Source organism: Scyliorhinus torazame, chromosome 1 (assembly GCF_047496885.1).
Source record: "Scyliorhinus torazame isolate Kashiwa2021f chromosome 1, sScyTor2.1, whole genome shotgun sequence".
Taxonomy (NCBI): Eukaryota; Metazoa; Chordata; class Chondrichthyes; order Carcharhiniformes; family Scyliorhinidae; genus Scyliorhinus; species Scyliorhinus torazame.
The window spans coordinates 536,274-558,135 of record NC_092707.1 but is presented as its reverse complement, the minus strand read 5'-3'; the positions used below and the strand labels follow the sequence as shown (position 1 = coordinate 558,135).

Here is a 21,862-nt window from a genome sequence, read left to right as displayed (position 1 = left end):
ATAGCACTGACTTCCTCGATGGAGTAGGGCAGATTGTGAGCCTTAATGAAGTGGTAAAAGCGGGTGACTCCCGGGTGACAGAGATCGTTGTGCAGGGTCCGGAGTCGGTCCACTTGTGCGCTGGCACATGTACCACGGGACAGGGCATCGGGGGGCTCGTTGAGCTTACGGGGGCGATACAATAATTTTAGGTGGAGAGCTCGATCCTCCACTTCAAGATTTTATCATTTTTGATCTTACCCCGCTGTGTGTTGTTGAACATGAAGGCAACCGACCGTTGGTCAGTGAGGAGAGTGAATCTCCTGCCGACCAGGTAATGCCTCCAATGTCGCACAGCTTCAACGATCAATTGGGCCTCCTTTTCGACGGAGGAGTGCCGAATTTCGGAGGCATGGAGGGTGCAGGAAAAGAGTGCCACGGGTCTGCCTGCCTGGTTGAGGGTGGCGGCCAGAGCGATGTCTGATGCATCCCTCTTGACTTGGAAGGGGAGCGTCTCGTCGACCGCGTGCATCGCGGCCTTGGTGATGTCGGCCTTGATACGGTTGGAAGGTCTAATGCAGGTAGGGAATATACAGTGAATGGTAGAACCCTCAAGAGTATTGAAAGTCAAAGAGATCTAGGAGTACAGGTCCACAGGTCATTGAAAGGGGCAACACAGGTGGAGAAGGTAGTCAAGAAGGCCTACAGCATGCTTGCCTTCATTGGCCGGGGCATTGAGTATAAGAATTGGTAAGTCATGTTGCAGCTGTATAGAACCTTAGTTAGGCCACACTTGGAGTACAGTGTTCAATTCTGGTCGCCACACTACCAGAAGGATGTGGAGGCTTTAGAGAGGGTGCAGAAGAGATTTACCAGAATGTTGCCTGGTATGGAGGGCATTAGCTATGAGGAGCGATTGAATAAACTCGGTTTGTTCTCACTGGAACGAAGGAGGTTGAGGGGAGACCTGATAGAGGTCTACAAAATTATGAGGGGCATAGACAGAGTGGATAGTCAGAGGCTTTTCCCCAGGGTAGAGGGGTCAATTACTAGGGGGCATAGGTTTAAGGTGAGAGGGGCAAGGTTTAGAGTAGATGTACGAGGCAAGTTTTTTACGCAGAGGGTAGTGGGTGCCTGGAACTCGCTACCGGAGGAGGTAGTGGAAGCAGGGACGATAGTGACATTTAAGGGGCATCTTGACAAATACATGAATAGGATGGGAATAGAGGGATACGGACCCAGGAAGTGTAGAAGATTGTAGTTTAGTCGGGCAGCATGGTCGGCACGGGCTTGGAGGGCCGAAGGGCCTGTTCCTGTGCTGTACATTTCTTTGTTCTTTGTTCTTTGTTTGAAGGCCTGGTGAGCCTCGGCCGTCAGTGGGAAAGCGGTGGATTGAATGAGTGGGTGGGCCTTATCCGTATAGTTTGGGACCCACTGGGCGTAGTACGAGAAGAACCCCAGGCATCGTTGGAGGGCTTGGGGCAGTGGGGGAGGGAGAGTTCCATGAAGGGGCGCATGCGATCGGGGTCGGGCCCTTGAACTCCGTTCTGAACCACATTGCCGAGGATGGCTAATCAGTTTGTGCTGAACACGCACTTCTCCGTGTTATAAGTCAGGTTGAGGAGTGTGGCGGTGTGGAGAAATTTGGAAAGTGTCGTGGTCCTGCTGGTCTTGGCCACAGATGGTGACGTTGTCCAGGTACGGGAAAGTGGCCCGTAGCCCATACCGGTCAACCATTCGGTCCATCTCCCGTTGGAAGACCAAGACCCCGTTAGTGACGCCGAAGGGAACCCTAAGGAAGTGGTAAAGGCGGCTGTCCGCCTCGAAGGCAGTGTATGGGCGGTCCTCCTTCCGGATGGGGAGCTGGTGGTAGGTGGATTTCAGGTCCACTGTGGAAAAGACCCGGTACTGCGCAATCTGACTGACCATATCAGATATGCGTGGGAGGGGGTACGCGCCGAGCTGCATGTACCGATTGGTGGTCTGGCTGTAGTCCACGACCATCCCGTTTTTCTCCCCAGTTTTCACCACTACCACTTGGGCTCTCCAGGGGCTGTTGCTGCCTCGATGATGCCTTCCCGAAGCAGTCGCTGGACCTCAGACCTGATTAAGGCCTGTCCTGGGCACTGTACCGTCTGCTCCTGGTGGCGACGAGTTTGCAATCCGGGGTGAGATTTGCAAACAGGGAAGGTGGGTCGACCTTAAGGGTCGCAAGGCCGCAAACAGTAAGGGGGGGTAGGGGCCCGCCAAATTTCAGGGTCAGGCTCTGGAGGTTGCACTGGAAGTCCAGGCCGAGTTGCAGGGCAGCGCAGAGGTTGGGGAGGATGTAGAGGCGGAAGCCGCTGAACTCTACGCCCTGGACGGTGAGGGTCGCGGTGCAGTACCCCCGGATCGCCACGGAGTGGGATCCGGAGCCCAGGGAGATTCTTTGGTTTGCAGGGTGTACCGCGAGGGAGCAGCGCCTTACCGTATTGGGGTGGATGAAGCTCTCAGTGCTCCCGGAGTCCAGAAGGCAGGATATCTTGTGCCCATCGACCTTCACCTTTGTCGAAGCGGTCGCGAGGTTGTGCAGTCGAAACTGGTCGATTGTGACCGAGGCGAGACGCAGCTGGTCGTCGGCGGTTGCAGGCGATGAGCGGCCTGATGAGGTGCCCGACGGGCAGGGGTCCTGAGGCGGGTGAGATGGCGGCGCCCACGGGCTGCACGTGTCCTGGGGCAGGCAAGATGGCGGCGCCCATTGAAAATGAAATGAAATGAAAATCACTTATTGTCACAAGTTGGCTTCAAATGAAGTTACTGTGAAAAGCCCCTAGTCGCCACATTCCGGCGCCTGTTCGGGGAGGCTGGTACGGGAACATTGGTTCTGAGGCAAGCAAGATGGCGGCGCCAATGGGCCGCACGTGGGGGTTGCCGGGACAATAACGGTGATTGAACGGGCCTGGCACACTGCAGCGAAATGTCCCTTCTTGCCGCAGGCCTTGCAGAGCGCGCTCCGCACCGGGCAGCGCTGCCGGGGCTGTTTTGTCTGTCAGCAGAAATAGCACTTGGGTCCCCCGGGTTGGTTGGCTGCCACGGTCGCTGATGGGGTCCACGATGGGGTGGCCGCTGGCGGGGTCCACGATGCCCAGGAGGGGTGGGCCGTGCGGTTGGGGGCATACGCCTGTACGTTGCGTGGGGCGACCATGAGCGAGAGCGCTAGTTTCTTGGTCTCCACGAGGTCAAGCGTGGCCCCCTCTAAGAGGCGCTGGCGGATGTAGTCAGACCCTATGCCCGTAACGAACGCGTCTCTCATTAGCAGGCTTGAATGTTCAGCGGCCGAAACGGCCTGGCAATCATAGTCTCTCACCAGGGCGAGCAGAACCCGCAGAAATCTTCCACAGACTCACCGGGAAGTTGGTGCCGCGTCGACAGGAAGTGCCTGGCGTAGATCTTGTTGGTCTGCTGAGCGTAATTCTCCTTCAGTAGCGCCATGGCCTTTGCATAAGTCGGTGCGTCCTGGACGAGGGGAAAAACGTTGGAGCTCAGCCGCGTGTACAGAATCTGGAGCTTCTGTGCTTCTGGGATTGGGTCTGTCGCAGATCCGATGTAAGCTTCAAAGCAAGCTAGCCAATGTTGGAAGTCCTTTTTGCCGTTGTCTGCTTGAGGCAGGCGATCCGGCTTGATGCGGAGATCCATCTTTGTAAAATCTCTGTGTAATAAACTGATGCACCATCAATTACGACGAGACGAGAGTAGAGAGTAATCGAGGCTTTATTACACAGAGATGTGTGGCCTCCTACAGCTGCTGCCGAAATGGCTGCAGTTCGGAGAGCACACACATTTATACTCCGCCTCCTGGGTGGAGCCAGCAGGCAGGGATCTGCCCCCGTACCCGTAGTACGGGGGCCTTACCATAATACCCATATGTACAACAGTGATGACTACCACAGAGCAGTTTATGGGCTTTATCAAGGAGGAAGTTTGACAGCAAAGGAAGGATATGCATGGCGATTGTTCGAAGGCCATCGAGAGAGCAGGATCACCTCTGTGAGGGCCGATGGACCAAGTGGAGAAGTGCCTGGAGGCACAAGGGGTGAAGATACGAGGCGGAGACGGCGGTGTCTGACCAGAGCAACCGGATCGTGCCCTTGGAGGCGGAGGTGGGGTCCTGGGAGACTTATGCAAGTCGCTGAGCGTGAAGATGGACGAGCAAGAAAACAGGTCCAGGAGGCAGAATCCACGGATTGTAGCGCTGCGAGAAGGTGTGGAAAGAACGAGCACCACAAAATATGTGTCAAGGATGTTGGCCGGGCTGGTGGGGCAGGGAGTGCCGGACCAAGGCCCCAGAGGTGGACAGGGCCCATAGATCTTTAGGGCAGAGGCCGGGAACAGGGGAGTCACCGTGGGCAGTGATCACGCGGATGCACAATATTCGTGTAGAAGGGAAATATCCTATGATTGGCCAGGGAGAAGCAAGACTGTGAATAGGAGGGGAACCGTGTCTGAATATACCAGGATATTGGTGCAGAACTGGCGCGTGGTGTGCAGGATTCAACAGGGCCAAGGCGGTGTTGTACCGAAGGCAGATCCGGTTTGGAGTGCTGTACCCGGTGAAACCTTGCATCACATTTGAATTCCAGGAATATTATTTTGAAATGGCAGAAGAAGCAATGATTTTATAAAGGACCAAAACTGGGAGAGAACTGAGAGTTGGTGTGAGATAGAGGAGCTGAATCTGGAAAGGTTGGAGGTTATGGTTAGTGTGTGTTGCCGGAGGATGGGTTTTTTAAATATTTGGGGGGTGGGGGGGGGAGCTATGTTTGGAAGGGGGTAATCACCGCTCCGTCTGTGGTGTTTTTCTTTGGGGGGGGATTTGCGATTTTGGGTGTTTTTTCTTTACGGGTGAGGGGTGTTGGGAGGGGCCCATTAGGTGGGGTTGCTGGCTGAGGGATGTTCAGGTGGGGAGGGGGGGGGGTTCACACAGGTGAAGAAGAGGCTGGCGGGGGAGGGGGGTGCACGGGGTGGGCATTCGGGTGGGATCTGTCATGCTGGCAGATAATGCTGGTGAAGGGGGTGAGGTGGGGGAGGAGACCACGAGATGTGGCCAGGCCCCGGGGGGGGGGGTCGAAGAGGAGATGGGAGGGAGGATTGCGTCGTGGCAGAGTTGGAGACTGAGCGTGGTCATGTGCGTGCGGGGAGCCATCTTGGATGGGCCTGATTTAGGGTGGCAGAGCAGGAGGGGAAGATGGCAGATGGTACTGGGGAGTGGAGGCATAAGTCTCTGGTAAGAATTGTAACATGGAACGTCTTGGGGTTAAATGGGCCGATTAAGAGGTCCAGGGTTTTTTTCGTACCTGAAGAGTTTGAAGGCGGAGGTGATTTTTCTATAGGGGACGTACCTCCGGGTGCAGGACGAGGTGAGGTTGAGGGAGGGACAGGTATTTCACTCAGGGTTTGACTCAAATTCACGGGGTTGGCCATTTTGTTGAACAAAAGGTTGGGGTTTGTGGGGTTCAAGGAAGTGCAGGGCCCGGGGTGGGGGAAGGTATGTGATCATGAGTGGGGTGCTGGAGGGGACGCCGGTGGTGCTGGTGAACGTATATGCACCGAATTGGGAAGATGTGGGGTTTGTGAGGAGTTTACTGGGAATGATCCCCGAGGGGGATACACATCAGTTGAGTATCGGTGGAGATTTTAACCGCGTGATGGAACCGAGGATGATTAGTCTGAGCCCCAAATCAATGGGAAGGGTGAGGATGGCAAAGGAGTTGGGAGGGTTTATGGAATGGATGGGAATGGTGGATCCATGGAGGTTTAAGCACCCAGGAGGTGGGGGAGGAGCATTCCTCCTTCCTCTCACACGTGTACTCGAGAATTGATTTCTTAGTGGTGAGCCGTGCGGTGTTGTTGGGGGTGGTGGGGGCGGAGTTTGTGGCGATTGTGATATCCGATCACGCGCTACATTGGTTGGAGGTGAGGCTCAGCGAGGGCAGGTGCAGAGGCCGGTATGGAGGTGGGATTCGGGTCTGATGGCAGATAAGGGGATTTGTGGTGGGAGTTACTTCACAGCTTCAGGGTCCCAGGTTCGATTCCCCGCTGGGTCACTGTCTGTGTGGAGTCTGCACATTCTCCCCGTGTCTGCGTGGGTTTCCTCCGGGTGCTCCGGTTTCCTCCCACAAGTCCTGAAAGACGTGCTGTTAGGTAATTTGGACATTCTGAATTCTCCCTCCATGTACCCGAACATTATTATTATTGTGAAAAAGTGAGGTCGGAGATCCGGGGAGTACGTGGAGACTAATCAGAATGGGGAGGTGTCGGCACCACTTTCTGGGAGGCGTTGAAGTCGGTGGAGTTTACATGGGCGGGGAAGATGCAGAGGGTAAAGGGGGCCCTGCTTCAGAGGCAGAAAGGGGGATTGGTGCTCCTGAACCGGCTACTGGGCAGCAAAGATGGAAAAGGTGAGGCGATGGTGGGGGGGGGGGGGGGGGTCGAGGTGGAGGTGGAGGAGGAATCCTGCAGAGGATTTTGGGGAGTGGGTTACTACATTTTACACATGTTTGGAATAAAATATATTAAAAAAGTATATATCAACACTATCTATGAATTACATTGAACCAGCAGAGAAAGGCTGTAAAAAAGGCAATATTACAATAATCATGGGGGTCTTCAATATGCAGGCGGGCTGGGAAAATCAGGTTGGTCGTGGATCCCAAGAAATGGAATTGTGGAATGTCTAAGAGATGGTTTTTTGGAGCAGCTTGTGACAGAGCCGACTAGGGAACAGGCAATTCTGGATTTGGTGATGTGTAATGAGGCAGACTTGATTAGGGAACTTAAGGTGAAGGAACCCTTAGGGAGCAGTGACCACAATGTGATAGAATTTACCCTGCAGTTTGAGAGGGAGAAGCTGCAATCAGATGTAACGGTATTACAATTAAATAAGGGTAACTACAAAGACACGAGGGAGGAACTGGCCAGAGTTGATTGGAGAAGGAGCCTAGCAGGGAAGACAGTGCAACAGCAATGGCAGGAGTTTTTGGGGGGTTATTCAGGAGGCACAACAGAAATTCATCCCAAGGAGGAGGAAACATGCTCAGGGGAGGACAAGGCATCCATGGCTGACGAGGGATGTCAAGGACAGCATAAAAGCAAAAGTAAAAGCATACAAAGTGGCGGGTATTAGTGGGAAGCCAGAGGATTGGGAAGCCTTTAAAAGTGAGCAATAAGGGGGGGGGGGGGGAGAAGATGAAGTATGAGTGCAAGTTAGCTAGTAATATAAAAGAAGATAGGAAGATTTTTTTCAACATATAAAAGGTAAGAGAGAGGCAAAAATAGACATTGGACTACTGGAAAATGTGGCTGGAGAAGTAATGATAGGAAACAAAGAAATGGCAGAGGAACTGAATAGTTACTTTGCATCAGTCTTCACGGTGGAAGACACCAGTGGGATGCCAGAGCTCCAGGAGAACCAGGGGGCAGAGGTGAGTGCAGTGACCATTACGAAGGAGAAGGTTCTGGGGAAACTGAAGGAGGATAAGTCACCTGGACCGGATGGACTACACCCCAGGGTTCTAAAAGAGATAGCGGAGGAGATTGTAGAGGCATTGGTGATGATCTTTCAGGAATCATTGGAGGCAGGAAGCGTCCCAGAGGACTGGAAAGTGGCTAATGTAACACCGCTGTTCAAGAAGGGAGGGAGGCAGAAGACAGGAGATTATAGGCCGGTTAACCTGACTTCGGTCCTTGGTAAGATTTTAGAGTCCGTTATTAAAGATGAGATCACGGAGTACTTGGAAGTGCATGGTAAAATAGGACTGAGTCAGCAAGGCTTTGTCAAAGGGAGGTCATGTCTGACAAATCTGTTAGAGTTCTTTGAGGAGGTAACAAGGAAGTTAGACAAAGGAGAACCAGTGGACGTGATTTATTTAGATTTCCAGAAGGCCTTTGACAAGGTGCCGCATAGGAAATTGTTAAATACGTTAAGCGCCCATGGTGTTAAGGGTAAGATCCTGGCATGGATAGAGGGTTGGCTGACTAGCAGAAGGCAGAGAGTGGGGATAAAGGGGTCTTTTTCAGGATGGCAGCTGGTGACTAGTGGTGTGCCTCAGGGGTCAGTTCTGGGACCATAACTTTGTACAATAAACATTAATGATCTGGAAGAAAGAACTGAAGATTCCCTCTGCACTGTAAATTCTATGATTCTATGATTCAAACCCCCTCAACTCTGGGATTAACCTGGTGAATTGTGAACAAGGACTGTTGCTAAATTTGCAGATTATACAACGATCTGTAGAGGTAGTATTGAGGAAGAAGGGGGGCTGCAGAAGGATCAGGACAGGCTAGGAGAGTGGGCAATGAAGTGGCAAATGAAATACAAAGTGGAAAAGTGTGAGGTTATGCACTTTGGAAGGAGGAATATAGGCATGGACTATTTTCTAAATGGGGAAATGCTTAGGAAATCAGAAGCACAAAGGGACTTGGGAGTCCTTGTTCACAATTCACTAGGTTAATCCCAGAGTTGAGGGGGTTAGAATTAGAGAGTCATGGAATTTACAGTGCAGAAGGAGGCCATTCGGCCCATCAAGTCTGCACAAGCCCTTGGAAAGAACACCCCACCCAAGTCCAAACCTCCACCCTACCCCCGTAACCCAGTAAACCCCACCCGATCTTTTTTGATACTAAGAACAATTTATCATGGCCAATCCACCTAGCCTGCACATCTTTGGACTGTGGGGGGAAACCGGAGCACCCGGACGAAACCCACACAGACACGGGGAGAACGTGCAGACTCCACACAGACAGTGACCCAGCGGGGAATCGAATCTGGGACCCTGGAGCTGTGAAGCAACTGTGCTAACCACTGTGCTACTGCGCTTCCGTGTGGATTAAAATTAAAATTAACACATTTCATATGTATTAACGTTAAATTCATTGGGTTAATAATTTTAATTAATTTAGTTTGGGACAAAACATACTTGATTTTTATATTTCACGGCTGTTAGGTGAATTGGACATTCTGAATTCTCCCTCTGTGTACCCGAACAGGCGGCGGAATGTGGCGACTAGGGGATTTTCACAGTAACTTCATTGCAGTATTAACGTACAGTAAGAACTCGTGCAACACTAGGTTAACGTCCAACATGTTTGTTTGAAATCACCACCTGAGGAAGGAGCAGCGCTCCGAAAGCTAGTGATTCAAAACAAACCTGTTGGACTTTAACCTGGTGTTGTCAGACTTCTTACTGCGCTCACCCCAGTCCAACACCGGCATCTCCACATCAGTGTTAATGCAAGCCTACTTGTGACAATAAAGATTATTATTAACATTTATTTAAACCGCTGCACTATTTAAAGATGTGCCAAAGTCTCTCGATACTTGCATTGACAATTAAATGATCTTACCTGCTGTTTCCTGCTCACAATTTCAAGAATTACAGCAATTAATATGAAGAGGATGCCCAGAATCATCAGGAAGTACTGCAGATATTCACAGATAATCGGCACCAACACCAGGTACTTGTAGAAAATGTGCAAAGGTGGACCATCGATGTACCCCGTCTGCAGACAGGATGAACAAGTTCAATTTGTGTCACTTACTAAACTCAGGGGAGATGAGCAGCTGTATCATTGTTTTATATTGGTTCCGGGGATGTGGCTGTTGCGGCTGGATCAGCATTTATTGTCCAAATTCCTCTTTAACCGAGAGGTTTGCTGGGCCATTTTCAGAGGACATTTAAGGGTCAATCACAGAGTGGATCTGGAGTGACATGTAGGCCAGACCGGGGAAGGACGGCAGATTTCCTTCCCAAAAGGACATTAGTGAACCAGAGGGGTTTTTACAACAATTGGCAATGGTTTCATGGTCATCACTGGACTGCTAATTACAGATTTTTATTGAGTTTAAATTTCACCATCTGCAGTGGGGGGATTTGAACCGAGGTCTCCGGAACATCACCCTGGGTGCCCAGAGCATCACCCTGGGTGCCCAGAGCATCACCCTGGGTGCCGAGCACGGGTCCAGTGACAGTACCACCGATGTCTACATGTGCAACCAGCGGTCTCTATTTTTACAACAAAGCTCAAAGTCTTGTGTAATTTTAGTGGTTTAGATTTATTTACAGAAGAAATGTTCCAAAGTGGTCCCAATTAAAATAGTTAATTAAAGTTTTTATCTCTTCCACTCATTCAAGAGGATGAAAACCCAGCGAGTAACCCACGGCAACAGTGATTGTCCCGAGCCCACCCCAGTGGGTATAAGTTATTTTCCAAGTGCATTCAGGGTAAAAGATAACTGGGGAAAGAGTCGGGCCCATTAAGGACCACAAGGGTAATTTGTGTGTGAAACAGGAGGATATAGGTCGGGTTCGAAATGAATACTTTGTGTCGGTGTTCACTTGTGAGAGGGACGGTGTGGGTATAGAATCAGGGAGAAGGACTGTAATAAACTTAAAGAGATTATCACAGTCAGAGAGGAGGTTCTGAGTGGTCTGGCAGGGTTAAAAGTAGACAAATATCCAGGGCCAGATGAAATGTATCCCAGGATGCTGAGTGAGGCAAGGGAGGAAATAGCAGGGGCGCTGGCAATAATTTTCAATTCCTCTCTGGCCACAGGAGAGGTGCCGGAGGACTGGAGGATAGTCAATGTGGCACCATTATTCAAGAATCATAGAATTTACAGTGCAGAAGGAGGCCATTAGGCCCATCGAGTCTGCACGGCCCTGGGAAAGCATACCCGACTTAAGCCCACACCTCTACCTTATCCCCGTAACCCAGTAACCCCACCCCACCTTTCTGGGCACTAAGGGGCAATTTAGCATGGCAAATCCACCTAACCTGCACATCTTTGGACTGTGGGAGAAGCCGGGGCACCCGGAGGAAACCCACGCAGACACGAGGGGAACGTGCAGACTCCGCACAGAAGATCATCCAAGGCTAGAATTGAACGCGAGTCCCTGGAGCTGTGAGGCAGCAGTGCTAACCACTGTGCCACCCTCAAACGGAGGAAGGGATAAACCAGGAAACTACAGGCCAATTAGTCTAACCTCAGAGGTGGGGAAACTATTGGAAGCAATTCTGAGAGACAGAATTAATCTGCATTTGGAGGGGCTGGGATTAATCAGGAACAGACAGCGTGGTTGGTTAAGGGGAGGTCATGTCTGACCAACTTGATTGAATGTTTCGAAGAGGTGACCAGGTGTGTAGATGAGGGAAATGTATTTGGCGTGGTCTACTTAGACTTCAGCAAGGCTTTTGAGAAGGTTCCCCATGGGAGACTGACAGCGAAGGTAAGAGCCCATGGGATCCAAGGAAATTTGGCAAATTGGATCCAGAATTGGCTGAGTGGCAGGAAGTAGAGGGTGATGGTCGAGGGGTGTTTTTCTGACAGGAAGCCTGTGTCCAGAGGAGTCTCGCAGGGATCAGTGTTGGAGCCCTTCTGTTTGTGGTCTATATAAATGATTTAGACATAAATGAAATGAAATGAAAAATGAAATGAAAATCGCTTATTGTCACAAGTAGGCTTCAAATGAAGTTACTGTGAAAAGCCCCTAGTCGCCACATTCCAGCGCCTGTTCGGGGAGGCTGGTACAGGAATTGAACCGCGCTGCTGGCCTGCCTGGGTCTGCTTTCAAAGACAGCAATTTAGCCCTGTGCTAAACCTGTAGGAGGCTTGATCAGCAAGTTTGCAGATGAAAGGAATATTGGTGGGTGGTAAATAGTGAGGAGGATAGACTCCGATTACAGGAGGATAGAGACGGGCTGGTCAGATGCTGATCAGCAGCAAATGGAATTCAATCCGGATAAGTGTGAGGTGATGCACTTGGGCAGGACAAACAAGGCAAAGGAATACAGGATAAACGGCAGGACCCTGGGAAGCACCGAGGATCAGAGGGACCTTGGTGTGTATGTACACCCGTCCCTTGAGGCAGCAGAGCAGGTGGGTACAGTGGTTAAAAAGTCATCGATATATAGAAGCTCGGAGCAGGAGGAGGCCTTTTGGCCCTTCGAGCCTGCTCCGCCATTCATCACCATCATGGCTGATCATCCAACTCAATAGCCTAATCCTGCTTTCTCCCCATAGCCTTTGATCCCATTCTCCCCGAGTGCTATATCCAGCCGCCTCTGGAATATATTCAAAGTTTTATCATCAACTACTTCCTGTGGTAATGAATTCCACAGGCTCACCACTCTGGGTGAAGAAATGTCTCCTTATCTCTGTCCGAAATGGTTTACCCTGAATCCTCAGGCTGTGACCCCTGGTTCTGGACACACCCATCATTGGTAACAACTTCCCTGCATCTACCCTGTCCAGTCCTGTTAGAATTTTATAGTCTCTCTGAGATCCCCCCTCATTCTTCTGAACTCCAGCGAGAACAATCCCAACCGAGTCAATCTCTCCTCATATGACAGTCCCGCCATCCCTGGAATCAGTCTGGTAAACCTTCGCTGCTCTCCCTCGAGAGCAAGAACATCCTTCCTCAGAGAAGGAGACCAAAACTGCCCACAATACTCCAGGTGTGGCCTCACCAAGGCCCTGTACAATTGCAGCAACACATCCCTGCTTCTATACTCGAAACCTCTCGCAATGAAGGCCAACATACCATTAGCCTTCTTTACCGCCTGCTGCACCTGCATGCTTACCTTCAGCGACTGGTGCACAAGGACACCCAGGTCCCGCTGCACACTCCCCTCTCCCAATTTACAACCATTCAGGTAGTAATCTGCCTTCCTGTTTTTGCGTCCAAAGTGAATAACCTCACACTTATCCAAATTATACTGCATCTGCCATTGATTTGCCCACTCGCCCAACCTGTCCAGATCATGCAGTAGGACCCCTGTATCCTCGTCACAATTCACCCTCCCACCCAACTTGGTATCATCTGCAAACTTTGAGATGTTACATTTTGTTTCCTCATCCAAATCATTAATATATATTGTGAATAGCTGGGGTCCCAGCACCGATCCCTGTGGTACCCCACTGGTTACTGTCTGCCAATTTGAAAAGGACCCATTAATCCCGACTCTTTGTTTCCTCTCTGCCAACATGTTTTCTATCCACCTCAGTACATTTCCCCAATCCCATGCGCTTTAATTTTGCACAATAATCTCTTCTGCGGGACTTTGTCAAACGCCTTCTGAAAGTCCAAATATACCACATCGACTGGCTCCCCCTTGTCGACTGTACTGGTTACATCTTCAAAGAATTCCAACAGATTTGTCAAGCTTGATTTTCCCTTCATAAATCCATGCTGACTCTGACTGATCCTGCCACTGCTTTCTAAATGTTCCGCTCTAAAGTCCTTGATCATGGATTCTAGAATTTTCCCCACTACCCATGTCAGGCTTACTGGTCTATAAACAAAGAACAAAGAAATGTACAGCACATGAACAGGCCCTTCGGCCCTCCAAGCCCGTGCTGACCATGCTGCCTGACTAAACTACAATCTTCTACACTTCCTGGGTCCGTATCCCTCTATTCCCATCTTTCCCTGCTTTCTCTCTACCTCCCTTTTTGAATATTGGAGTGACGTGAGCTACCCTCCAATCTGCTGGGGCTGTTCCAGAGTGTATAGAATCCCGGAAGGTGACCACCAATGCATCCACTATTACCAGAGCTACCTCCTGAAGCACTCTGGGATGCAGATTCTCAGGCCCTGGGGATTTATCTACCTTTAGATGCGTGACGGTGAGAGGGGCTGGGAAGAAGCAGTCAGTACAGGGATCCCCTGTGGTCGTTCCCCTTAGTAACAAGTATACCGCTTTGGATACTGTTGGGGGGGGGGACTTACCAGGGGTATGCCATGGGGTACAGGTCTCTGGCACAGAGTCTGTCCCTGTTGCTCAGAAGGGAAGGGGGGGGGAGAGGAGTAGAGCATTAGTCATTGGAGACTCCATAGTTAGGGGGATAGATAGGAGATTCTGTGGGAACGAGAGAGACTCGCGGTTGGTGTGTTGCCTCCCAGGTGCCAGGGTGCGTGATGTCTCGGATCGTGTTTTCGGGATCCTTAAGGGGGAGGGGGAGCAGCCCCAAGTCGTGGTCCACATAGGTGCCAACGACATAGGTAGGAAAAGAGATAGGGATGTAAGGCAGGAATTCAGGGAGCTAGGGTGGAAACTTAGATCTAGGACAGAGTTATAAGATCTGGATTGTTACCCGTGCCACGTGATAGCGAGACGAGGAATAGGGAGAGAGAGGAGTTGAACACGTGGCTACAGGGATGGTGCAGGAGGGAGGGTTTCAGATTTCTGGATAAATGGGGCTCATTCTGGGGTAGGTGGGACCTCTACAAATGGGATGGTCTACACCTGGACCAAAGGGGTACCAATATCCTGGGGGGGAAATTTGCAAATGCTCTTTGGGAGGGTTTAAACTAGTTCAGCAGGGGCTTGGGAACCTGAATTGTAGCTCCAGTATACAGGAGGCTGAGAGTAGTGAGGTCATGAGTAAGGTTTCAAAGTTGCAGGAGTGTACCGGCAGGCAGGAAGGTGGTTTAAAGTGTGTCTTCTTCAATGCCAGGAGCATCCGGAATAAGGTGGGTGAACTTACGGCATGGGTTGGTACCTGGGACTTCGATGTTGTGGCCATTTCGGAGACATGGATAGAGCAGGGACAGGAATGGTTGTTGCAGGTTCCAGGGTTTAGATATTTCAGTAAGCTCAGGGAAGGTGGTAAAAGAGGGGGAGGGGTGGCATTGTTAGTCAAGGACAGTATTACGGTGGCAGAAAGGACGTTTGATGAGGACTCGTCTACTGAGGTAGTATGGGCTGAGGTTAGAAACAGGAAAGGAGAGGTCACCCTGTTAGGGGTTTTCTATTGGCCTCTGAAAAGTTCCAGGGATGTAGAGGAAAGGATTGCAAAGATGATTCTGGATAGGAGCGAAAGCAACAAGTTACTTGTTATGGGGGACTTTAACTTTCAAAATATTGACTGGAAACGCTATAGTTCGAGTACTTTAGATGGGTCCGTTTTTGTCCAATGTGTGCAGGAGGGTTTCCTGACACAGTATGTAGATAGGCTAACGAGAGGCGAGGCCATATTGGATTTGTACTGGGTAATGAATCAGGACAGGTGTTAGATTTGGAGGTAGGTGAGCACTTTGGTGATAGTGACCACAATTCGATTACGTTTACTTTAGTGATGGAAAGGGATAGGTATATACCGCAGGGCAAGAGCTATATCTGGGGGAAAGGCAATTATGATGCGATGAGGCAAGACTTAGACTGCACCGGATGGAGAGGAAAACTGCAGGGGATGGGCACAATGGAAATGTGGAGCTTGTTCAAGGAACAGCTACTGCGTGTCCTTGATAAGTATGTACCTGTCAGGCAGGGAGGAAGTGGTCAAGGAAGGGAATCGTGGTTTACTAAAGCAGTCGAAACACTTGTCAAGAGGAAGAAGGAGGCTTATGTAAAGATGAGACATGAATGTTCAGTGAGGGCGCTCGAGAGTTACAAGTTAGCTAGGAAGGACCTAAAGAGAGAGCCAAGAAGAGCCAGGAGGGGACATGAGAAGTCTTTGGCAGGTAGGATCAAGGATAACCCGAAAGCTTTCTATCGATTTGTCAGGAATAAACGAATGGCTAGGGTAAAAGTAGGGCCAGTCAAAGACAGTAGTGGGAAGTTGTGCTTGGAGTCCGAGGAGATAGTAGAGGTGCTAAATGAATATTTTTCATCAGTATTCACCAAACAGAAGGAATTGGTAGATGTTGAGTCTGGAGAAGGGTGTGTAGATAGCCTGGGTCACATTGAGATCCAAAAAGACGAGGTGTTGGGCGTCTTGAAAAATATTAAGGTAGATACGTCCCCAGGGCCTGATGGGATCTACCCCAGAATACTGAAGGAGGCTGGAGAGGAAATTGCTGAGGCCTTGACAGAAATCTTTGGATCCTCACTGTCTTCAGGTGATGTCTCGGTGGACTGGAGAATAGCCAATGTTGTTCCTCTGTTTAAGAAGGGTAGCAAGGATAATCCAGGGAACTACAGGCCGGTGAGCCTTACGTCAGTGGTAGGGAAATTACTGGAGAGAATTCTTCGAGACAGGATCTACTCCCATTTTGAAGCAAATGGATGTATTAGTGAGAGGCAGCATGGTTTTGTGAAGGGGAGGTCGTGTCTCACTAACTTGATAGAGTTTTTCCAGGAGGTCACAAAGATGATTGATGCAGGTAGGGCAGTGGATGTTGTCTATATGGACTTCAGTAAGGCCTTTGACAAGGTCCCTCATGGTAGACTAGTACAAAAGGTGAAGTCACACGGGATCAGGGGTGAACTGGCAAGGTGGATACAGAACTGGCTAGGTCATAGAAGGCAGAGTAGCAGCAATGGAAGGATGCTTTTATAATTAGAGGGCTGTGACCAGTGGTGTTCCGCAGGGATCAGTGCTGGGACCTTTGCTGTTTGTAGTATATATAAATGATTTGGGGGAAAATGTAACTGGTTTGATTAGTAAGTTTGCAGACGACACAAAGGTTGGTGGAATTGCGGATAGCGATGAGGACTGTCAGAGGATACAGCAGGATTTAGATTGTGTGGAGACTTGGGCGGAGAGATGGCAGATGGAGTTTAATCCGGACAAATGTGATGTAATGCATTTTGGAAGGTCTAATGCAGGGAGGGAATATACAGTGAATGGGAGAACCCTCAAGAGTATTGCAAGTCAGAGAGATTTAGGTGTACAGGTCCACAGGTCACTGAAAGGGGCAACACAGGTGGAGAAGGGAATCAAGAAGGCATACGGCATTGAGTATAAGAATTGGCAAGTCATGTTGCAGCTGTATAGAACCTTAGTTAGGCCACACTTGGAGTATAGTGTTCAATTCTGGTCGCCACACTACCAGAAGGATGTGGAGGCTTTAGAGAGGGTGCAGAAGAGATTTACCAGAATGTTGCCTGGTATGGAGGGCATTAGCTATGAGGAGCGGTTGAATAAACTTGGTTTGTTCTCACTGGAACGACAGAGGTTGAGGGGCGACCTGATAGAGGTCTACAAAATTATGAGGGGCATAGACAGAGTGGATAGTCAGAGGCTTTTCCCCAGGGTAGAGGGGTCAATTACTAGGGGGCATAGGTTTAAGGTGAGAGGGGCAAGGTTTAGAGGAGGTGTACGAGGCAAGTTTTTTTTACACAGAGGGTAGTGGGTGCCTGGAACTCGCTACCGGAGGAGGTGGTGGAAGCAGGGACGATAGTGACATTTAAGGGGCATCTTGACAAATACATGAATAGGATGGGAATAGAGGGATACGGACCCAGGAAGTGTAGAAGATTGTAGTTTAATCGGGCAGCATGGTCAGCACGGGCTTGGAGGGCCGAAGGGCCTGTTCCTGTGCTGTACTTTACGTTGTTCTATTTACACAGGAAAAAGACAATGTTGTCGAAGAGAATTCTGAGATTCAGGCTACGAGACTAGAAGGGCTGGAGGTTCATAGGGAGGAGGTGTTAGCAATTCTGGAAAGTGTGAAAATAGATAAGTCCCCTGGGCCGGATGGGATTTATCCTAGGATTCTCTGGGAAGCTAGGGAGGAGATTGCTGAGCCTTTGGCTTTGATCTTTAAGTCATCGTTGTCTACAGGAATAGTGCCAGAACACTGGAGGATAGCAAATGTTGTCCCCTTGTTCAAGAAGGGGAGTAGAGACAACCCAGGTTACTATAGACCAGTGAGCCTTAATTCTGTTGTGGGCAAAATCTTGGAAAGGTTTATAAGAGATAGGGTGTATAATCATCTGGAAAGGAATAATTTGATTAGAGATAGTCAACACGGTTTTGCGAAGGGTAGGTCGTGCCTCACAAACCTTATTGAGTTCTTTGAGAAGGTGACCAAACAGGTGGATGAGGGTAAAGCAGTTGATGTGGTGTATATGGATTTCAGTAAAGCGTTTGATAAGGTTCCCCACGGTAGGCTACTGCAGAAAATACGGAGGCATGGGATTCAGTGAGATTTAGCAGTTTGGATCAGAAATTGGCTAACTGGAAGAAGACAAAGGGTGGTGGTTGATGGGAAGTGTTCAGACTGGAGTCCAGTTACTAGTGGTGTACCACAAGGATCTGTTTTGGGGCCACTGCTGTTTGTCATTTTTATAAATGACCTAGAGGAGGGCGTAGAAGGATGGGTGAGTAAATTTTGCCGACCATGCTGCCCGACTAAACTACAATCTTCTACACTTCCTGGGTCCATATCCCTCTATTCCCATCCTATTCATGTATTTGTTAAGATGCCCCTTAAATGTCACTATCGTTCCTGCTTCCACCACCTCCTCTGGTAGCGAGTTCCAGGCACCCACTACCCTCTGCGTAAAAAACCCTAAAGTCGGTGGAGTTGTGGACAGTGCGGAAGGATGTTACAAGTTACAGAGGACATAGATAAGCTGCAGCGCTGGGCTGAGAGGTGGCAAATGGAGTTTAATGCAGAAAAGTGTGAGGTGATTCATTTTGGAAGGAATAACAGGAAGACAGAGTACTGGGCTAATGGTAAGGTTCTTGGCAGTGTGGATGAGCAGAGAGATCTCGGTGTCCATGTACATAGATCCCTGAAAGTTGCCACCCAGGTTGAGAGGGTTGTTAAGAAGGCGTACGGTGGGTTAGCTTTTATTGGTAGAGGGATTGAGTTTCGGAGCCATGAGGTCATGTTGCAGCTGTACAAAATTCTGGTGCGGCCGCATTTGGAGTATTGTGTGCAATTCTGGTCGCCGCATTATAGGAAGGATGTGGAAGCATTGGAAAGGGTGCAGAGGAGATTTACCAGAATGTTGCCTGGTATGGAGGGAAGATCTTATGAGGAAAGGCTGAGGGACTTGAGGCTGTTTTCGTTAGAGAGAAGAAGGTTAAGAGGTGACTTAATTGAGGCATACAAGATGATCAGAGGATTGGATAGGGTGGACTGTGAGAGCCTTTTTCCTCGGATGGTGATGTCTAGCACGAGGGGACATAGCTTTAAATTGAGGGGAGATAGATATAGGACAGATATCAGAGGTAGGTTCTTTACTCAGCGAGTAGTAATGGCGTGGAATGCCCTGCCTGCAACAGTAGTGGACTCGCTAACACTAAGGGCATTCAAATGGTCATTGGATAGACATATGTGTCATGACATTCAGATAAACACATCATGGTGCAAACACACATACACACCGATGGACAGATCAACGGACCAATCAACACACACGCAACATCACAGTCAATCACCAGTGAGAGCACGCGCACTATAAAACGGGGAACACCACAGTTCCCGCTCATTCCAACAGGAGACAGCTCAGGGCACAGAGCTCACAGAGTGCCACTCAGACAAAAACCATGTACTGAGTGCCTTTCTAAGATAGTGTTAGGGCGAGGTCCACAGGTTAGCTGGTGAAGTACGAACCACAGCCAGGAGTTTACAGATGCTGTTATCAAGAGTAATAAAACGGAGTTGTACCATCTACAACCGTGTTGGTTCGTCTGTATAGCGGAACACCCAACACGACATAGTACCAGGTTTGGTACCCAGCAACTGAGACATCGCATCTTCAGGGATCCGCCATCCTGCGCCATGGACACCATCAGTCCGCCGCAGCCGCTCCAAATCGCTGGAAACCTCGGCGTCAGCTGGAAGCTGTTTAAACAGCGCTTCCAGCTCTTCCTAGAAGCCACAGACAGGGAGGATGCATCGGACACCAGGAAAATCGCCCTCCTCCTCTCCACGGCGGGGCAACACGCCATCCACATCTACAACTCCCTGGTGTTCACGGAAGGCGAGGACAAGACGAAGTATAAGACGTTCCTTCTAAAACTTGAGCAACACTTCAGCGTGGAGGTGAATGAGAGCTTCGAGAGGTCCCTCTTCCAGCAGCGCCTGCAGGGTAAGGGTGAGCCTTTTCAACCTTTCCTGACACACCTCCGTATCCTCGCGCAGTCCTGCGGCTAGGAGGCCACCTCCGATTCCATGATTCGGGACCAGATAGTTTTTAGGGTCACCTCGGGCACCCTACGCCAGCAGCTCCTCAAAATTAAGAGCCTCACCCTAGCCACCACCATCGAAGCCTGCGTCCTCCATGAAAACGCGACCAGCCGGTACTCCCAATTCCAGGTGGCCGAATCGGCGCGGCAGGGATCCTACGAGGCTCAGCGGGTCCAGTCGATCGAGTTCCTCCCGGCCCGCGGCCCGGACGAGGGCGGCCATTTGCGCGCTTTCCACGGCCTCCCGCGCTTGTACGCGCCAAAAGAGACGTCGACGCAGAGGGACATGACGCGCAGGCGCGCTCTACGCAGGACCGAACTGCGCACGTGCGGTGGTGCAACGAATGCCATGACGTCACGACGTGCGGCAACTGTGGATCTGCATATTTAAAGCGGCAATGTCCAGCAAAGAATCGACAATGCCTCCGCTGTGGTAAGATGGGCCACTACACTGCCTGCTGTCGAGCAGCTCAACCTGCCAATGCTCCCCAATTCCGCCAGCCTCGCAGGGACGTGCGGACCATTCAGCCTCCACACACCGAGTCATACCCTGACGACGTACAGACCGGTGATACCGACGACCGGGAAGCCTTCCGCGTTGCGGTAATTGACAGGAATCGGATGTCCCCAAGTAGGACCCACCAGCCGATGCCAGTGAACAGCGTTAATCCGGGTGATGAATGGTGTGCCACCCTAACGGCCAACCGATCATCAATCACATTCCGTTTAGAATTTAAACGGGAGAGTTTAAACTAATGTGGCAGGGGGATGGGAACCGATGCAGGAAGTTGGAAGGTAGTAAAGCAGGGACAGAAACAAAAGACAGTAAGGGGGAAAGTGTAAGGCAGAGAAGCCACAGTCAAAAATCAAAAAGGGCGACAGTACAAGGTACAGTGACTGAGGGGAGCTCAGTGAATAGGACCAGGAATACTAAAAGGAATAAAACGGGAAGTGAAAACATTAATGGTAAGCGACGCGGCAGGTTGTTACAGGAAGATATGGGTTCAACGACAAGGAAAATTAGGAGAAAGGTTAAGAGGAAATATAACTTAGGAGAGGTTACTGATCGAGGTGTTAAGATTCAGAACAGAGGTAAAAAAGCCAACATAAGTGTACTTTACCTGAATGCTCGTAGTATTTGGAATAAGGTAAATGAGTTGATGGCGCAAATCATCGTGAATGACTATGTTTTAGTGGCCATTACTGAAACATGGTTAAAGGATGGTCACGACTGGGAGTCAAATATCCGAGGGTATCAAACTTTTAGGAAGGACAGAGTGGATGGTAAGGGAGGTGGTGTAGCTCTGTTATTTAAGGATGACATCCGGGCAACAGTAAGGGATGACATCGGTACTATGGAGGATAAGGTTGAATCCATTTGGGTGGAAATCAGGAATAGTAAGGCGAAAAAGTCACTGATAGGAGTAATCTATAGGCCACCAAATAGTAACATTATGGTGGGGCAGAAACAAAGAAATAACAGATGCATGTAGAAATGGTACAGCAGTTATCATGGGGATTTTAATCTACATGTTGATTGGTTTAACCAGGTCGGTCAAGGCAGCCTTGAGGAGGAGTTTATAGAATGTATCCGCAATAGTTTCCTAGAACAGTATGTAATGGAACCTACGAGGGAACAAGCGGTCCTAGATCTGGTCCTGTGTAATGAGACAGGATTGATTCAGGATCTCATAGTTAGGGATCCTCTCGGAAGGAGCGATCACAAGATGGTGGAATTTAAAATACAGATGGAGGGTGAGAAGGTAAAATCAAGCACTAGTGTTTTGTGCTTCAACAAAGGAGATTACAATGGGATGAGAGAAGAACTAGCTAAGGTAGACTGGGAGCAAAGACTTTATGGTGAAACAGTTGAGGAACAGTGGAGAACCTTCCAAGTGATTTTTCACAGTGCCCAGCAAAGGTTTATACCAACAAAAAGGAAGGACGGTAAAAAGAGGGACAATCGACCGTGGATATCTA

At 49.8% G+C, this 21,862-nt stretch overlaps 1 protein-coding gene across 6 annotated transcripts in view; it reads right to left on the bottom strand.

Annotated features, from left to right (window-relative positions):
- scarb1 (scavenger receptor class B, member 1) overlaps positions 1–21,862 on the bottom strand; it is a 505,970-nt gene that overhangs the window by 282,732 nt on the left and 201,376 nt on the right. For 5 of the 6 annotated variants that reach the window (XM_072509698.1, XM_072509951.1, XM_072510031.1 and 2 more), the window contains exon 11: positions 9,361–9,516. In XM_072509698.1, the coding sequence (XP_072365799.1) occupies positions 9,361–9,516 (156 nt within the window). Of the gene's footprint in view, positions 1–2,446; positions 2,690–9,360; positions 9,517–21,862 lie in introns of all 6 variants that reach the window. The other variant, XM_072509860.1, reaches the window with a different exon arrangement.